The sequence below is a fragment of the Miniopterus schreibersii genome (assembly GCF_964146895.1).
Source record: "Miniopterus schreibersii genome assembly, chromosome: 6".
In the NCBI taxonomy this organism is placed as follows: Eukaryota; Metazoa; Chordata; class Mammalia; order Chiroptera; family Miniopteridae; genus Miniopterus; species Miniopterus schreibersii.
The window spans coordinates 53722268-53742340 of NC_138107.1; the positions used below are offsets into that span (position 1 = coordinate 53722268).

The 20073-nt window shown below is 46.6% G+C and overlaps 1 protein-coding gene across 1 annotated transcript in view; it reads right to left on the reverse strand.

The window, feature by feature from the left end:
* Positions 1-212: 212 nt before the first annotated feature.
* BEND3 (BEN domain containing 3) overlaps positions 213-20073 on the reverse strand; it is a 29483-nt gene continuing 9622 nt past the window's right edge. Inside the window, exons 2-4 of the mRNA XM_081140752.1 lie at positions 15593-15640; positions 14692-14894; positions 213-2852 (exon numbers count right to left, since the gene is read on the reverse strand). Of these exons, the coding sequence (XP_080996878.1) occupies positions 606-2852; positions 14692-14894; positions 15593-15629 (2487 nt within the window). The 5' untranslated portion in view covers positions 15630-15640 and the 3' untranslated portion in view covers positions 213-605. The remainder of the gene's footprint in view (positions 2853-14691; positions 14895-15592; positions 15641-20073) is intronic.

The window sequence follows — 20073 nt, forward strand, 5'->3', positions numbered from 1 at the left end:
CAAGGGGCATCTTGACTCTTCCAAAATCAGATGTAAAAGACAAGGTCAGTCAGGCCAGTCTCTATGCCCCCTGAAGCTGTTATTAGCCCTCATGCATAAACATGGCCATTCTCAAAATTTCATAAACCTGAAACCATCTTAAAAAGAAACCTCAGCCACTGAAGCCTTCTAACAGTATTTCACCATGAATATTTAAAAGATTTTTTTTTTTTCCTAAGCAAAGTGGCCCCCAAAGAGCCCAATGATCTTTTAAAAAGGGTTTCCTTTTAATTAAAAAACAATTGATAAAAATGGAAGATGTAAAATGTGGGAAGAGGAACAAGGGAGTTGCTGAATTTGCGTTTCAAATTGAGAAGAGGGGAGGGCACAGCCAAGGAGAGAGAAGCCCTGCTCCTGAGGCCTCTCTGCTCTCACAGGGGCTGCACCCCTGGGGAACTCAGGACAAAGGCTGGAAGTAGGAGAGACCAAATGTAAGGCTTCTTTCTTGTGGTTGGGTGGGTGTTCATGTGTGCAAAAGTAATAAGCCACTTCCCACTGACATAAGGTGCGTGTCTGTGGATACCATACACGTGCTCCAAAAGAAGGCCCAGGCCCCAGGGTACCCATCACTTCTCCACTTTCTTGGCTTTCTTCAGGATGTCACATTTTTTTCTGTTGGGCCGGCGGCACCGTTCATCGATGCTGGGGATACATTCGTAATGCCACACCTCCTCCATCTTCTCCACGGGGTACACTGCCTCCACGTAGTGGCGGATGAGCCTGAGCCGCGTGGGGTCCAGCTGCTTCTTGTTGCAGGCCCCGGAGTGGTTGTACTGCAGCCGGAGGTTCTCGGCGGTGAAGAGTTCGGGGAAGAGCCTGACGAGGAGCCGGGCGGCGAAGTTGCCCACGGACAGGCTCTGCTGCACGATCTCGCGCACCTCCTTGTCTGACAGCAGGTACGGCGAAGGCACCGGGAAGTCGGGCGAGGGCACCACCAGCTCGTCCAGAGGGATCTTGCAGAAGTCCTTGCTGCTTCTTTCGGGGGGTAGCGGGGGCCCCTCAAATTCCTCTCGGAACCTCTCGGGGTTGATTGCATAGTTCGCCAGGTCTCTGCACTCGGGGCCTGGCACGTGGACCTTGCGCTGCTGCTGGTAGGAGCGCCTCTGCTCCGTGTCCCGGCGCCGGCAGCGCTCGTCCAGTTTGCCCACAAACTCCAGCGTCCAGACGCGGTCGTTCTTGGCCCGGGGGTAGAGCAGCTGCACATAGTGGCGAATGAGCCTGATGCGGGATGGGTCCAGCTGCTTCTTGCCCAGGGAGCCGCTGCAGTTGTACTGTTTGCGCAGGTTCTCGTGGGTGAAGAGCTCGGGGAAGAGGTGCACCAGCAGGCGTGAGGCGAAGTTGCCGATGGACAGGCTGCTCTCATAGATGCTGCGCAGCTGCTCCTTGCTGAGCAGGCAGTCGGCGCCCGGCACCTCGAAGTCGGGCTGCGGGATCTCCAGCTTATCAAAGTCGATGGGCACCAGCCAGATCTTCTTGGACCGCCGGCCGGGCCGCTCGCCCTCAAAGCTGTCCTCCACCTTGACCACGGAGATGTCGTCGGGCAAGCTGGAGGAGTCGTAGCAGTCGTCCCTCGGGGGCTCGCCCTCGCTGCCCCCATCCAGCCCCAGGCCCTCCAGCTCATCGTTGATGCGCTGGGCACACTGCTGCAGCCAGGCCTCCTCCTCCTGCATGTCGGGGAAGTAGATCTCTGTGTAGTTGCGGATGATCTGCAGCCGCTGCGGGTCCAGCTCCTGCTTGCCGCCATCCCCATAGCAGCTGTACTGCTCCCCCAGCTTTCGGTGGTCAAAGAGCTCGGGGAAAAGCCGGTGCAGAAGGAAGACCGCAAACTCGCCTGGCGAGGAGGCTTCGTCCAGGAACTCGGTGAGGTCCTGAGTGTCCACCACGTGGTCTGAGGCGATGGTGCTGCTCCGATCCAAGGACAGGGCCTCCTCCTGGTCTTTGCTGTCCAGGAAGTGGCCGGGGTCCACCTGCTCAGCCTCAAAGAAGCTGGAGACCTGGCCCCCCGGCTGGCTGTCCTCCATTTCCCGCTGGGCCCAGAAGCGGCTGAAGAAGTCATTCAACTGGGGCAGGCACTCTGCCTGCCACACGGCAGTGTCCTTCACTGAGGGGTAGTAGACCTCCACATAGTTGCGTATGAGCTGCAGGTGCAGCGACTCCAGCTTCCGCTTGGCTGCAAAGCCACAGGCACTGCAGCCGCGAGAGAAGTCCACGTCGCTGAAGAGCTCGGGGAAGAGCTGCACCAGCAGGCGGCAGGCCAGGTCGCCGCCCGACAGGCTCTGGTCCACGATCTGCTTGAGCTCTGCGGCTGTCAGCTGGTACTCGGGGGGCGGCTGGAACTTGGCCACCATCTCTGTGGGGCTCACCTGCTTCTTGATGCGGCTCACCTCCAGGGACAGCAGGTCCACCTTGCTGTGCAGCTGGGACATGTTGGAGGAGAGCGTATTGAGCATGTAGAACATCTTCTGGATCAGAAAGTAGATGTTGGGGTCGCCGTCGGTGGTAGGGGCCACACTGCCACTGTCCCGCTTCTGTGTCTCGTTTAGGAGCCGCAGCGGTGAAGGGCTGTTGCTGGGGTTTGCCTTCTCCAAGAGCTCATACGTGCTGAGCACATCCCCCGCAGGAGGGTTCTTCTTCTCCATGATCTTGTGTGAGATGCCATACAGAGGCTTCTTGTAGGAGGGGGTGGTCACATCATTGCAGGGCTCCTCCTCACCTGGCCACATGGAGACCAAGTTCTTGCCCCTGCCGGCCTGCTCCCCATTGCCCTGGCAGGGCGAGCTATTCTCCCGGTTCCTCATGCCTGCTAGGAGCGCCTGGAAAACAAAAGCTGTATTAGGGGGTTGCTCTGATTTACTACACCAGACACAGGTCTGAGTCATACACACAGGGGCCAAGGTCAATCGCAGAAGCATGTGAGCAGCTGCTTCCCTCGCCCTGGAGTCACTCTGCCTGTCCAGGATGCACCACGAATACACACCTGCATCCCAATACAAACCTGCTTATGCCTATATCCCGAGAGAGGCTCAGACTGGACCCAGGAGGCTTCGAATTGATGTAGGACACCAACGCTGGAATTCCTGCCCATGGGCCTGACAGGAGATGAAGCACAAATGCTGGCAAAGACGGGCAAGAACCTCGCTTGAGATGGGAGAGACCATGGGAACAAGGAGCTCCTGTGGTACCCCTGCTATGGGCAGGTCACCTCACTGACCCGAGGCTCAGCTGTTCTCACACAGGGGCGATGACTCCAGCCTCCAGCAGCTCCAGTGTGTCCTTCAGTCTGCAGCCTCTAGGAGAACAGGTGTCTCCACTCAGGACAGCTGAGATGCACAGTGGTGGGCACAGAAGAATGGGGTCTAGACAGTGACAGTGTGCTGCCAACTCTACCAAGGCCTGAAATCACATCTTATCTTGGATTGGAAAAGGGCTAGCCCAGAATTTTCCAGAGCCCATGCTACTGTGAGATTCCGTGAAATGATGGGGCCTCCCAGGTTTCTAAGTCTTGGTCTCCTTGTTGGTCCAGCAGCCCTTCTCAACCAGAATTCCAAGAGAGAATTAAGCCCCAATGTCCTAAGTCACCCACTGTATGTAATGAATTAACATGTATCTTATGCATCTAGAAGGGTACTTGCTATGTATTTGTTCAGCCTTGCTCAACAGAGGCCTGTGGGAGAATTCAGCCCTACCAGAAAAGATTTGAGGGCCGGGCTCCTCCACCTGCCCAAGGATGGTACACTCTGCAGGTCCATTGTTGCCACTCCCAGAGAAGCCCAAGATACTCTTTAAGGACCCCAAGGCTGGACTCCAAACTCCACCACTGGAGAGCAGTCACCCTGACCATTGAGAACCCAGTTCTCAGTGCTTTCCTCAGTAGTTTTCCCTATTGTCAGGCCCTCAATGTTTTAAGAGGCTTATTTACATATATGGACAGGTGATTTTCAAAAAAGGTTCACAGGCAAGTCAGTGGAGAAAGGATAATCTTTTCCACAAATGATGCTGATTCATTCTACCATGTTCCATATACAAAAATGAACTCAAAATGGATCGTGGACCTAAATAGAAACCTAATTTAAAATTCTGACACTTCCAGAAGAAAACATAAGAGAAATCCTCTGTGACCTTGGTTTAAGGCAAATATTTCTTAGAACACTATAAGCACGATCCATAACCATAAGAGAACAAATTGATAAGTTGGACTTCGTCAAAATAGAAAACTTCTGCTCTTTGAAGGACACTGCTGAAAGAATGAAAAACAAGCCCAGATTGGAAGAAAATATTGGTAAATGATTTATCTGATAAAGGACTTGAACCCAGAATACTCAAAGAACTCTCAAATACGATAACAGATGGCTCAATTAACTATTTCAACAACTACTTCAAAGAAGATATATTAACGGCAAATAAGCACATAAAAGATGCTTATTAATGACATGCAAATGAAAACCACAGTGAAATGCCACATCACCCCCACTAGAATGGGTATAATAAAAAATGCAGACAATATGGAGTGTTGGAGAGGAGGTGAAGGAACTGGAACCCTCAGACTCTGCTGCTGAGGATGTAAAATGGTATAACCACTTTGGAAAGCACTTGGTACTTTACATGGACCATATGATCCAGGTATTCCATTCCTAGGTATTTATTTACCAAGCAAAATGAAAGCACAAGATCATATAAATAAATACTTCTAAGCACATGTTCATGGCAGCCCTATTTGTAAATAGCCCCAAACTGGAAACAACCCAATTTTTTATTAACAAGCATATAAACAAACTGTTATATTCATACAATGGAATACTATTCAGAATAAAATTGTTACACATGGTACTCATAAATCTCAAATTATGCTAAAAGAAGCCAGACAAACAAAAGAGGCCACACTGTATGATTCTACTAACATAAATTTCTAGAAAATGCAAACTTGTCTATAGTGACAGAAAGCAGATTAGTGGTTATGTGAGGGTGCAGGGAAGATGCAAAAGGGCATAAAGCTCTAATGTGGATGATTTAAAGCTGATGATGGATATGTTTATCATCTTGATCATGGAGATGGCTTTTACTGATGTACATGGGTCAAAACTTACCAAATGGTACACTGTATGTGCCATTCATTGTATTTCAGTCCTAACTTTATAAAGCTGTTTTCAACAAATGTTGAATTTGACCCCAAAATGTTCGGGAATATATTTTTGAAGGTTTAACTGAGCAGAAGAGCTAACTGGCGAGCACTGGTGGATGTCAGGGGAGCAGGCAGGGTTGAAGCAAAGCATTTGCTCCCACTGACATGCACGTGCCCCAGGCAAATGCAGGGTAGACAGGAACAAAGTGTACCCTTAGGATGCTTCCACACCTGGAAAACACGGTTGGCTTAGGCTGGCCCTGCCACTGCTTCTGAAACCCTAGTATGAGTCACCTGCAGATTCTGATCCCTGGGTCTGCATTTCTAACAAGTTCCCCGGGTGTGCTGTGATTCCTCTCCAGGGCCTTGAGGAAGGTGGTTGCTCTCAGTTTTTCTCATCCAGACAGATTCAATGTCATTTGTAAGCCTTCAGATAACTAATGCCAGCATCAAACAGTACATGAGGTTTTTTTCTCTTGCAGGGCAAAGAGACAATTTCAAGAGGCCAGGTTTACAAAGGCACGTAAGCAACATGGTGCTGAGAACACGAAGGCCTAGGGTAAAGACAGGCCATAAGGCCACATAAACCAAAAACTTTGATCCTTCTGAACCTCCCACGTTATTTTTCATTTAATCAATTACTTCCTTGACCCTCTTAGATAACAAAATAATGTGACTCATATTACAGAAAGGTTAATTTTTCTCTTACATCTCTGTTGATAACCACACAAAAGAAAAGCTACTTTACTCTCCTAGGAACCTGAAGATACAGGAATTCTTGTGTTTTCATTATCCCACAGACCTGCCCAGTACTTTCTCAGGGTTTGTCTGTCGAAGCAGATGAAAGGTCAGAGGCATCTGGCCCTCCTGTATCCCACCACCGCCAAACTCAAGAGCGAAGGATGAGGGGCATGCTGGGGTGGGGGAGCGTGCCCCCTTGCCCCACTCCCTTCTGGGGTTTCCTCACCAAGCTGTCCCCAACCTCATCCCACTGCAGGATGGTTACATGACAGGACCAGGCCATTCCTGGTCTACCCCCAGTGCCTAGCACAGTGCCTGGGACACAGCAGAGCTCAATGAATGTTAATCAACCACATACATGGATGTTTAAAGCAGGGCAAGGGGTTCTACTCCTCTCAAATACATGCTTAAGACAGAGCAGTTCAGAGAGGCCACTCGCTTCATGAATAACCTGACTGTAGAGAGGCGAATGGAGTGGATGTTGTGTGACCTTGGCCAAGTTACATGACCTTTCATGTCTCAACTTCCTGTGTGTAACTCAGAGATAAATAATGGTATCTGTCTCGCGGGGGTTGTAAAGACCTAAAGAGATAATGTACACAAGTACTTAATATTTATTATTACAATATGGTTATTATTAAACAGTGTTACTCCTGAGCCAGAGCAGAGGTAATACTATAGGCCTTTTATAAAACTAGTTGTAATGATTACCTCAACCAGTAAACAAGAGAACTTGCCTACAGCACCAAGAGCAGGATAAGTCACTCTTGGAAGGTGACTCTTAAGAGGTCTGTTTGCCAGGGGAGGAGTACAGGACAACTGAGCTGAAGGTGGGAATTTAAACTCTTTGTATGTATATGTTCTTTTGTTCTGCTATCAGGCAGAAAGCAAAGTTTTAGGAAGGAAGGAAGAAAGCTCCCCCCTCCCCTGCAGCCCCCACACACATACACACACCAGAAACTTGGAAAAAGGAAGGGATAGAGATAGTTGGAAATCTTTACCCCTAATGCAGTGTGTTTGGAACTGTGGGTCATGGCCCATTAGTAAGGGGTGAAATTAACTTAATGGATCATGACTAGCATAAGAAGAAAGAGGGAGGGAAAGGCAAAGTGTGAAATAAGAGTCTGGAAGAAAGAAAGAAAAAAAAGAAAATAGAATAGAAAATACCAGAGTGCATTGCACACAGTAATTAAATTCAGGAAAGTTTTATTTCATTTCTCTGTGTGTAGCTTCATAATTACATGTAAATCCATATATGTGAGCCGTATTTCTCTATAAGGTGGATTTAGGACTGTGATCACTGTTCAAAGCACCGCCCAAATAAATTCAAAATGCCTTACTTGTAATTCCTACAAACTGTGAATTAGACTTTTAGCAACTTATGCACCATTAAATTCTATTACAACAAAACAATTCTGGAGGTCCCGTGGATCGAGATTACATGAGGTTTTACCAATATAGAGAAATTTGAGTTTGCAATGCCCATCACTAAAGAAATCATAACTGCATTGGGAGTGATTTTAGAATCTGGGCCTTTGCTTTACAACCAGTGACCGCACTAATATTTCTAAAGAGATGCTGTGCAGAGAGATCACCAGAAACGCACATGCTGTGAGCACATGTTCTAGAGGGAGGTCTGACCTAACCAATCCCCAGCGTAGAAAGTAAGCAGAGTGAACTGTCTAAATACCAGCAGCAAAAGAAGTCCTCTGACTCCCCCACCCCCACAGCAGGCAAAAGGCCAGAGTAGGTTGGAACTGGAAATCCCCCCTATAACTCTCAATATTCAGCCTCATTAATAAAAACATTTCAGTTTCTACCAAGCATGTAAGAAATACTGCCACCCGCTGAAACATTTTTGGCTAACCGGCTTGAATGAAAAATTAAGTTAGAGTCCCAGTAGAGGGCAACATTTCTCACTCCCAGAGACCTTAGATACACAATTTAACACAAAACATAACACAAGTACCAAAGACAAGGTTCTTAGACATCTCCACACCGGTGTTCTGTCAACTCAGCGCTCCAATTAATTCCACAAATGCTGACAAGGCGATGACGGGCTGGCTGCATTTGCAGCCACTGATAAAATCTCTGCTCAGCTGTCTAGGAGTATCAAGAAATCTTAAATCTGTGCTACTTGGCACTGGGCGTCTGGCTGACACCATTCACAATTCTCTGAGGCTCATCTTCCAACCATATGGGAGCTCGGCGGCATAGCTTAGGCTCTGCAGTGCCAGCATCTATCCTGGATTTGATCAGGGCATTTCATTCTACCACCAACACCCTTAGACTCAAAAGGGGATGCCCAAATCTCTCAGCTGAAGAATCTGAACAAAAAGAGGTTGATGTTGGGTTACAAATGAGGGGTAAGCAGAATACTTAGGGGAGATTCCACATGTCTGTGCTCAGCGACATCCCAAGGACCGGGTCACCATGGAGATGCTCTACGGATTAAACAGCTTTCTCAGAACTCCAAATCCAAGAGCAGTCACTGAATTCAGTTCAATGAATGATGAGCTGCTAAATGGTGCCCAGAGAGTCAGCAAACTGGAACACCAAGAAAGCAGCATGCCTTCGAGAGAGTAGGGAGTGGAGAATTAATGTGGCATCAAGGGCAGACAGTGTGAAATGCCTCCTGGGGGCCTCACATCACCACCCCCTCCAAATACCTGAAGCAGGGGTGACACGTGTTTCATTTTCAACAGAGCTCTCTTCTTCACCTATCATCACCATCATCATCATCAACTGATCAGATATAGTTTAGCAATAAGGTACAGAAGGGCTCTCTACACCACCAAGTGAAGAAAATATTACTGAGTGCCCATCTGCAAGGCACTGTGCAAGGCCGTGGGCCCTCCAGGAACGAGCGAGACACAATCTTTGCCCTCGAGGCTCTTCCCCTTGGGGTCATCCTTACACTGCCAACAGTGTATGGTGAGGATCAGGACTGTGTGCCATGATGCCTGAAAAAAATGAGAACCTGGAGAGATAAAGCAGCTATAATGGAAGGAAGAAGAAAAAGAAGGGATGGCAAGATATCAGAGCAGAAAGTCTTCAAAGGCTCCTCACAGCATCTTATAAATACCCCACAGCCTTTAGGGCCACGATGGTGCTTAAGGGCATAGTTCCGAATGAAGCAGGCTTGGTAGTGCTGACTTCCCGAGCCTCGTGCAAATGGGAATGGCCATCGTGTCTATGGGCTCTGTTTGTTGTGGGAACTATTATAATCTCCGGCTGGTCCCACAGGAACTGACACTGAGGAGGGGTTCGGCACATTTGCACTGAACGAACGAATGGCATTTCTGTCCTCCAGAAACAAACCACAGAGACACTTTAGGATTAAAAACAAACACAGAAACAAAAACCCCCAGGAGAACAAAGCTAACTTCTGCCTGGCACACAGCTCTTGAATATCGCCCCCGCTTCTGTGAACAAAAAGATGATTTCCAATAAAAATGTTGGCTACTCATCTTCCACATCTGCTGTGTTTGGCTACGAAGCCTTTTCTAGCAGAGGTGCCAAGTAAGTCTTTATAGAGCCTTTTGTTAAATTTTTTGAGGGAGATTTTCTTTTTCTTCTTAGTATTGTACTAAGTGTCACTCATAAACAAGTCATCGGCCCAGATACAAGTCTGCATGTACCTTTAGCATCACAGCTACCATTCAAATCCTCCCCTCTTTGCTCTCCCCCTCTTCCCTTGCATTTGGGGGAAGGCGGCAGAAGGTGGTCTTCTACGTTCCGACTCGAATGATGTTCAGAATCAAGGGCTCAGGCCTGGGGTGTCCTAAAGGGCATCAAATGGCTTCCTTCAGAGGGAGGCAGCTGAACACTGACCACAGGGGGTGGGGTTGGATATGGGGATGGGGGGGGCAGTAAGTAAACATTTCTGAAGGCTGAGATGGGTCAGGCCCTGTGCTGGGTTCCTTACGTGGATCTCAATGATCCACATGGAAAATGAGGTGAACAGTGTCATCCCTCACCACCACGGAGGAACCTGAGACTAGGAGGTCACTAATTGGCCAAAGGCCCTATGGAGAACTCCCCCTTTTCTGACTCTAGAGTCTCGGCTCATTCTGGTATTTACTGTTCCTATGGGTTGGATCAGAGAAGGTGGGGCTCAGCTGCCTGGACCAGGAGCAAGGAGCCAAGAGTCCCAGTCATTCCACACCAGGAACAAGGCTGCCCCACTGGCACCCTCACACTTTAACTTACATGCCTGAGTGTGCTTATCTGTCTGGTGAAGATACTAATCCTCTCATCATGGATTTGTTATATGCATAAGTGAAATAACGAATGGTGGTATTTGTCAAGTAGGCACTCAACTTTTTTTGTTTGTTTTACTTTTTAAAATAATTTTTATTGAATTTATTGGGGTGACATTAGTTAATAAAATTATATAGGCATTAGGTGTACAAGTCTATAATACATCCTCTATATACTGTATTGTGTGTTCACCACCCCAAGTCAAGTCTCCTTCCATCACCATTTCTCCCGCTTTACCCCCTTCCACTCCCCCAATAACTGCTAACGCAGTTCCTCTCCACCTGTTCGATCACTGCTTGTTTCAGCCTCCTGGTTCCTCCAGCCTCACCCTGAAGTGAAAGTGCTTAAGAAGCCGCACACACTCCCCACCTCCACCTCCACCACACGTGTAAGAAGGATCAGAGAAGATTCAGGGGAGAAGGGGAAGACTATTCACTCTGAATGAAAGCTAGTACCATTCTGAAAAGTCATCATATACTATAAAACTGATGGGTTGTTCTCCAGTCCCCAGGTTCTGAGGCTCCTGATTTACTGACAAACCGACTTACACAAACTTGAGAAGGAAATACTGCCCTGAAATCACATGACACCCTTCTACAAGGACCTCAAGAATTTCAAAAGGTTTTACTTATATACATTCTTTCCACAGAATAGGAAGGGGTCCAGGACATCAACCTCACTTTATATACACTAAGGAAAATGAACAAAGCTCATAAAAGGCCCAAAATAAAATGCAGGAGGAAACATGTCTTTTCCTTGCCAAAATGTAATGGTTCAGAACTGTAGCAAATCCACTGAAAAGTAAACCTATGTGACCAATTAGAATATGTAAATTGAACCAGTCATATTAGAAATAGTCAAATACATTTTGGTTCCCTTTTCTCTGAACGTGTCAGAATTCCCGGATGATGCCTGAAGCTCTGGCCCAACAGAGCTGGCTGCCTCACCAGCTGAAGAGGGGCATTTGAAACCCACCACATCACTCATGTGGTGTACAAGCAGTTCCCCCACCATGAACCACGGGGAGTTCTAGCCCAATGCCAGATCTTTTCTGACATGCTTCACATCCTGAAGGGTTCAACTAAAACACAAATCCTAAGAACCTTCTCTTTACCTTTCTGCTCCAAGAATATGAAGATGCTCCCTTCTCTAGGATGCCATGACAACAAAAATGTATTGAACAAAAGTACAGAGTGACACCATTTGTCCAATGAGCCAGTGAGACCACCTGGGACTGTCCACAAAGGGCACAACCCAGGCTTCACATGGTCAGAATTCCTTCTGGATGAGGAGCCTGTGGTTTCTTACTGTGGTAATTGTTTATGAAAACAGCCACACTAGTCCCCCCTCCTGTGTGAAAGCCTCTTTGCAATGAGACTTTGTTGCTCCTGCCATCAGGGGTGGGATCTATTTTCCCACCCCTTGGATCCAGGTTTGACCATATGACTTGCTTTGACCAGTGGGACACTGGCCAACACAGCGCAAGCAGAGGCCTGACAAGTCTGCCCTCCAGAGCCTGTCCTGTCTTGCTCCCAGGAACTCTTCCATGTCATGTGAACAGGCCTGGACTGGCTTCTTGGAGAGTGAGAAAGTGCACAGTGGAAGCTGCAGTCATCCTACCAGCTCAGGGGAGGCCCCGGATGTGGGAGTGAACTCATCTCAGACCACCTTGCCCCAACCATGTCAGGCCAAATCAGGAGAACCACCACCTGACCCACATGATTCTGAAAAAAATAGTGGCTGTTTTAAGGTTTCTGTTTTAGCCCTGGCCAGGTTGGCTCAATGGTTAGAGCGTTGGCCTGTGGACCAAAGAGTCTTGGGTTCTATTCCCAGGTCAAGGGCACATACCTCGGTTGCAGGTTCAATCCCCAGCCCCAGCTGGCATGTGGAAGGCCACCAATCAATGTCTATCTCCCCCCCTCTAAAAAAAAAAAAAAGTTTTGCCCGGCCGGGCGTGGCTCAGCGGTTGAGCCTTGACCTGGGATCCAGGCGATCGGGGTTTGATTCCCGGTCAGGGCACATGCCCAGGTTGCGGGCTGCAGCTGATCAATGACTCATCATTGGTGTTTCTATCTCTCTCTCTCCCTCGCCCTTCCTCTCTCTGAAATCAACAAAGATATATAAAATAAATAAATAAATAAATAAATAAATAAATAAATAAATAAATAAATAAATAAATAAAAGTTTTCTTGTTTTGTTCTGGTTTTTTTGGGGGCAGGAGCCAGTTGTTACACAGCAAAAGTGAATCAATGGACTCAACTTTGTGTTCCACTTCTTAAACTCTGGCTTTACTCACAAACTTGAAGGATTTTGTAGGACTGATCATAAGCAGACGACAAACAGAAGAAAATTTTTCAGGAGTTCCCTTAGGAACTTAACAGTGCTTTGCAAACTCCTCAACACTTTCAGAATAACCTCTAGGAACCCAACCCACGGGCACACTCATGGAGGGGTGCTACATTCATGTATATGGATGGTCCTGTGGCACTACTGTAATAGTATAAAAGTGCAAAACACCTGAGTATCAACCATTAGGGAAAAGAATGATAAATTATGGTCTAAAGTAAAACATAAGAAAGAGCAAATGGTTAAATGTTCTTCAAAGAAGCTATTCTACTAACCATCTTGTAGCTTTCAACAGACAGAAATCTGAGATGTATTCTGTAGTCACTACTTACTGCACCAGAAACTGTTATTCACACAGGCAAATTTCCCCAGAGTAAGAAGGTACGCAGTCAGTGGCTGGTTTAGGCAGCCAGAGTGAAGGGTGGGATATCTCTAATCAATCCTTTATTTAAAAAATGCTCATATAGGTATAAAAATTCAACTTTTCTTCTGGGCATTGTAGATTTTTTTTTAAAGCATGAAAGATTTATTTTTATTTATTTTTTAAATATATATTTTTATTGATTTCAGAGAGAGGAAGGGAAAGGGAGAGAGACAGAAACATCAATGATAAGAAAGAGTCACTGACTGGCTGCCTCCTGCACACCTCCTGCTGGGGATCGAACCGGAAACCTGGACATGTGCCCTGACCAGGAATTGAACCACAATCTCCTGGATCCTAGGTCACTGCTTAACCCCTGAGCCACGCTGGTCCGGCTGGGCATTATAGATTTTAAAAAATGTATTGTTTGAGTATTACTTATGATAATCAAAAAGTGAAAGCAAGTCAAATGTCTATCAACTGATGAATGAATAAACAAAATATAGTATATTCACTTCATGGAATATTATTAGGCCATAAAAAGGAATGAAGTACTGATACATGCTAAAGCATTGATGAACTTTGAACACGTTTGCTAAATTAAAGAAACCAGACACAAAAGACCACCTATTCTATGATTCCAATTGTAACAAATGTTCAGAACATGCAAATCCATAGAGACAAAAAGTAGACTAATGGTTGCCAGGAGCTAGAAGAGGGGCGAAATGGAGAGTGACTGCTAATGGATACAGGATTTCTTTGTGGGGTGATGAAAATGTTCTAAAACTTATTGCGGTGGTGGTTGTACAACTCTGTGAACATATGAAAAACCACTGACTTGTACAACTTAAATTGGTGACTTGTACAGTATGTGAGTTATATGTCAATAAAGCTGTTTTTTGGGGGAGGGCCTACATAAATAGATAGAGAGATAGACAGACAGACAGATAAACATATTGCTCAATGTCCCATGATGTGGAATGCAGGTCAGTCCTCATTATAATGTATTATATACATGTATATTAAGACAGTGAGAGTGAGTGAGTGTGTGTGTGTGTGTGTGTGTGTGTGTGGCTGGGTTAGAGAGTTTGGGAAAATGTTCTAAGAGTTTAAGGTGTAATCTGCTGGTCCATGGGGAGGCTCAATGACAAGACATCCCAGGCGACACCCCTCCTCATCTCCCAAAGCCCCCTCTCTCTCCTCAGTCTTCACTGTTTTGTGTACTTGTCTTATCTCCCATCTGGACTACAGGCTGCTAGAGGGGGCCACTTTCTCCCATCAGTTCCATTTTCTCCCTCAGAATTTGGCAAAGTTCAATAAAACCGCCAGGTGACTAAGAAATAAAGTCAATTCATAAAATAGATAACTTAGGAATACAAGTGTGATATAGACTTCTCCACTTCACAAAAAAGATTCCCTGAACAGTTTCTTTAGGCAACAAGCTCCCCTAATAGGCATAAAAGATGACTTTGATTTAGGAAAAGACCTGCCAACCCTTGGCACTTTCCCGAGAATCCATGTAGAGTATACGATGAAAACCAGGCTTGCCATCAACAAGTTCTTGTCTTCCCTGCAGAGCAGGGCAAAACCAAGAACTCAGAAGCAGATACTTATGAAGGCTCCCTCCACCCACTGAACCCAGACACAGACAAGATTCCAGTTAAGGACACTTTGTAGACACTCAAGCCAGAGATGGGACAGCTGAAATAAGAGCCTTCTCATGCCCAGGGGTTCAGGAATTGCTCAGGTCCCATGAGCAGAGATTCAGCATCTCGTTAGAGGGTTAGAGCCCAAGCAGACACAGCAGAGGCTGCCCCCTCACCTCGGGAATCAGCCGCCGCCTCTTCACGCTGGAGACAGAGTCTGGCTGGCCCTCGCTGCCCGGCTGCTTTCGCTTGTTGGAGTCCTGAAGGGTGGTGAAGACGCTGTCCAGAGGGTGCTTCTCTGAAGATCTGGAATTCACTGAGCAGTCCAGGACAGCATCTTCAGCCTCCGTCTCCACTTTCACAGTGTTATTTTTTAGAACTATGGCAGAGAAGAGATAGGGCTCAGTGGGAAAGAACGTTGGGTTGCTTAGAGAGCAGCAGGGTACCCCCAGAGACAGGCTGTTTGTGGGCTGTCCTTTGACACTACCACTCAGATGATAAAGTCTAGTCACTATGAAACTGCATCTTCCAACCAAGCAATTTTTATCTTACCGCACTAGTGCTATACAATAAAACCCTGTTCCAAGTACATTTTGTTCAAAACTGGTTTTAAAGTCTTTTTGGAGGGTAGGGGGAGAGAGAGGAGATAGAGGGAAACAAATACTACTTTTAAAAAATGCTTTTAGAAAAAGTAACTCTGGAAAAACACATAGATAAGGGGCATGTTGTGTACCAGGGGAAGGAGACTTTTCATTTTTCATTTTGTGTGTGTGTATATAAAATCTCCATCCTCAGGTGAAGATATTTTTTCCATTGCTTTTCAGAGAGTAGAAGGGAGAGAGAGAGACAGAGTGAGAGAAACATTGATGAGAAGAGACACATCAATTGGTTGCCTCCAGCCTGCAACAAAGGTACATGCCCTTGACCAGAATCGAACGTGAGGCCCTTCAGTGTGCGGGCCGACGCTCTACCCACTGAGCCAAACCGGCCAGGGCTTTTCATATTTTTGAACCATGTGAATGTATGACCAATAATAATATTAAATTAAAAATAATTTTTAATAAGAGTTTTTTTTACCTTCTTCTACATCTTCACTGAATTCAGTTGAGTTCATCTTCTATTCCACTACATGAAAAGACAAAGACAAGGTCTTGATTTATTGCTTAACTTGTTGCTTAATTTTCCCTCCCCATGAGAAAGTCCCTTCCCCTCTGAACCCTGGCTCGGGGGAATAGAAGGCTGAGCCCACACTGCTCTGCAACATCATGGAAAATCAAATCCTCTCATTCTCGTTTGCAGTTGCTCAAAGCAGCCCGGCTTCTGTGCACTTGCTGGGAGCACTTCTGCAAGACTCTACATGGGCAGAATGGGTCTTACAACTTCGACTGAGAGCATTTACAGAGAGCGCTAGGGGAACATTACTGAAGAAAATCAACTCTTTTGTACGGACTCCAATTTAAATGATCTGTTAGACCCTGCTTTATCATTTCCAGCCACAAAAATGAAAAGACTGACCAAGGATGGAAGTTGTGTGAATCCTGTGAACCCGAGCTGAGGACTTAGGACCCCAGGTAGTACCAAGAGACCTGTGCTGCCCATGAATATAGTCACTAGCCACGTAGCTACTGAGGACTGGAAATGTGGCCGGTCCAGATGGATACGTACACTCTGGATTTCAAAGACTTAGCATAGCAAAAAGAATGTAAAGTATCTCATTAGTAATTTTTTATGTTGATTACATGTTGAAATGATAATTTTTTTTTTATTTATTGAGCTAAATAAAATACTTTACTAAAATTAATTTCACCTTCTTTAATGCGGCTACTGAAAAATTTAAAATTACATATGTGGCTTGTGTTATATTTTTATTGGATGGTGCTGGTCTAGCCTTTCCTTCAGAAACAACTTTCTCTTTCAGAGAAAGAGGCAGTGTGGGGTTTTTAAAGCTCTCGAGCTCCACACAACCTGGTCCAAACCCTTCTTTTTATTGACGAGGGAGTGAGGCGGGTGGGGTGGAAGGTGCCCTGTATGGATTATAGGATCTGGTGCAGCGCCGGCCCAACCCCCATTGCCCCAGCTGGAATGGAACAGACACCATGACTAAAAGGACCAGTAAGTCTCTGAGGTTCCCCAAGTTATATAACAGCATGTCCATAACAACGGTAAGGTGTAAATGAGGTAGCGGAAAAGAATACACGTGACAGCGACAGCCTTTACTATCGACAATGAGGAGCTGTGGTTCCCACAACTGATTACGCAGACTACAATTATCCGTCTAATTTTGGTTAAGGATCAGAGGAGAGCAGGACTAGAAATCTCTTAAGAAATTTCTATAAGGAAAAGGGATGCCACCTACAAAGTTCAGTAAACCACCCCGAGGAGCTGTGGAACGGCGTGTGGCCCTTTTTACACCAGGGAGTGGAGCACTGGGAGGTGGGGCAGGACAGAAGGAGTATCTAGGTGGTCTAGGCACAGGGTAACCTCCAAATTCATTAATCACAGCAACATGGACACAGTGCTTACGATGGGATGCACTATTCTCACCATGTCACATTCACTTTATGAGAGGTAGAGTGCCTTTCATCCCTGCACTACTGATTTTCAGAGGAATTAATAAGAAAATTTAAGATTTGAAATGGAAACTAACACTGAATATAATTCCGACTTACCAAACTATCTCCTATCTGGAAAACATCACACACAAGATGATACTGAGGGAAAATAAACACGTAAACTTCAATAGTCCGAGAACGATTTTACCAGCGGTGAATTCTAGCAAATACAACTCCCACTGTATTCTAGGCAAGTCAACCTCATGCTTGATGACATCACCTAGCTGGGTGTCTCTGAGAGGAGGCACAGGCAGGCAGGTGGGAATTTCCCATTAGCAAGTCAAATCCACAACTGCATTTCCGAAAAGAGGGTGACCAGCGTTAGGCAGAAATTCAGGCCTCCCTGAGGGGCCTCTCAAGGGGACGCACTTCAGGCTTCACCAGAAGGCCCGAGTATGGCAACTGCCCTTGGAAACCTGCCACAGGGTCATATAACCAGTTCCCTCAAATCCAGAAGAGGTGAGCGCAGCAGAACAGACAGGGACAGTGAGAAACGGCTGGTGAGGGGGTACAGTGTACAAAATAAGGCACATTCTGGACAGAAAAGGTGGGAGAGGGAGGAGATGGAGAATGATTTATTTGGGGGGAAAGGGGGTGAAGTGAAAGAAAACCACAAAGACTGGCTAAATAGAAAGCATTAAAAGGACAAGTAAATCCTAGAAGAAAAGAAAACAGGAGTCGATGAAAAAACAGGAGACAGAAGGACTAGTGCTGAACAAGGACGGTAGGGCCATCCACAAGTACGCCCTCCCACCCTATTTCTCGCAGTAGGAGCGGGGGAGCCCAGGAGGCTACAGGCGGGGCCGGGGGCCTGGAGTCAAGGGCTGGGTGTGGCCTCTGCCCGGTTGTGGCTCAGTGAGCAGGAAGGGTATTTTCTGAACCACCACGTGACACAACTGCAGGCAATTTAGCACCTGAATTCTGAGTTACTAGGACTGTCTTCTCAGAAAATCATGGGAGCACACACATGAGCCACGTGTGGTGTGAGGAAAAGCAGAGGGTGGGCGGGGAGGCTCACAGGGAGGACGTGGGAGGAAGGGGCGGCGGGCTTTGTGGGCACTCAAGATGCCCAGAGTGCATCTCCTTTGGAAAACATTGCTGTGTTCATTTATAGACCGGTGACAGATGCTGTATTAGCACAGAAGTAACCCAGAACACAGAACCGTGGGCCCCTTCCCTCCCAGCCAGCAAAGAAACCATGCTCTTTGGGAAGCTGGGGAATTTCCCATTTGCGAGGCCTGGAAAACCCACAACTACGTGGTGCTTGTGTGGCAGGGAGTAAGGCCAGGGTCCTCATTAACATCTGCAGCCCACAAACTTCATGCCAGGCCCTGCTAGCCACTGTGTGTGCCTCCATCTCACCCTATTTTAATCCCTATTTTACCAATAAAGAAACTGGCGGCATATACCTCAAATACATATACTTTTTGTCATTGAAGCTGGAAAAAGATTTTTTTAATATTTTGATTAAGGAAATGAAATATTTGAATACTGGAAGGGGGAAAAGAGGAAACAGGGGGGTGGGGGGACACAGGTAACTCGCCAGTGTCACACAGCTGTTAAGCGGCAGAACTGGGGTTGAAACCGAGTCTATGTTTGCTCCTGTCAGCCACCAGGAGAGGAAATATTAAGAGAATCCCCATTCTTCTGTTGAGGTTCTTCTGTTGAACACAGGGGCCAATTTTCAGCCTTAGATTTCTCAGCCCAACAGCAGCTGGAACATCCAAAGCTTTCATCTCCACGTGGCTACCTGGAAAACCAGTGTGCACTGTACTTATAAACAGACCCCAGCTCACATACAGAAGTTTCTGCAGGAGGGGTGTGCGGGTCACTCCAGGCATCCTGAGCTGACGCAGCGACAGCACATGAACAACATCAGAGCCGGGTGAGGGCGGACGGGTACAGTGTTTGCTACCTCCATTTCCTGGTCATTCGCGACATGAAGGTCACAGGGCTGCTCATCCTGGGTGGATACCGAGTATCCGGATGCCAAGCATGCCACAGAAATTCCTTCCGTTACTTAACTATAGGTTATGGAGGAGCCACCAACAACCACAGCTCCCGCCCACCCAGGCTGCTAAGATTGCAATCTCCTTTGCCTGCTGGACTTCACAGAATTTCTCATTCTAACATTCTCTTTTCAAAACCTTATTTTTCTCACCATGAATCTCAAATTGTGAGACAGTCTTATGTATCCACAGGTTCCTGAAAATCAGCTTTCTTCCCAAGGGGTGGCTATTCCATGACTCTCAAAAACCCCTGAACAAGCCCCTCAACAAGGGAAGGTGATTTAACTGAATAAAGGGAACGTGTGTCAGTGAGACCTGTGTAGCTTGCTGCTGCCTCTAGTTAAACCGGTACAGGTTCTAAGACATCGATAAGCTATCAAAGGGTAATTCTCAAACAGGACTAATCTCCAGTGGTTAATCTAATGAGTGAAATGCTCTTTTAAAAAAAAAAAAGGACTTGGGAAGCCTGAGGCGAAGTGACTGTCACTGTTACAGAAAGGTTTGCAATGTTGCAGAGCATGTAGGAGTATATATAATTTTATTAAAATGCCTCCTGGTCTCTATCCTTCTGCACAGAGTGAGATGGACAATATTCAATTTTCCATCGTGGGTGTAATTCTGTTCATGGCTGAGGGAACATCAGAATGTCCTCAGAAAAGCCTTCCGTTTATAAAAAGCACAAAAGAGAGGGTAAGAAGGTAATCCCAAGTGTCCACGAACAAGATGCTTTAGCCACTTAAATATAAAATTACAAAGGATAAGTTGCTTAAAGTGGCTGCATAAATGCAATAACTGGCAGCACTGCCCCCGTGCCTCCTGCTGAGATGAGGCTGAGGCTGAACCTGAACCCCGGCATCAGCATGCACCTGGCGTGGGGCAGGAAGGGATGCTGAGGAGGGAAGGAGTCTGTGAAGCATGACAAGGAGGCGACAAGGAG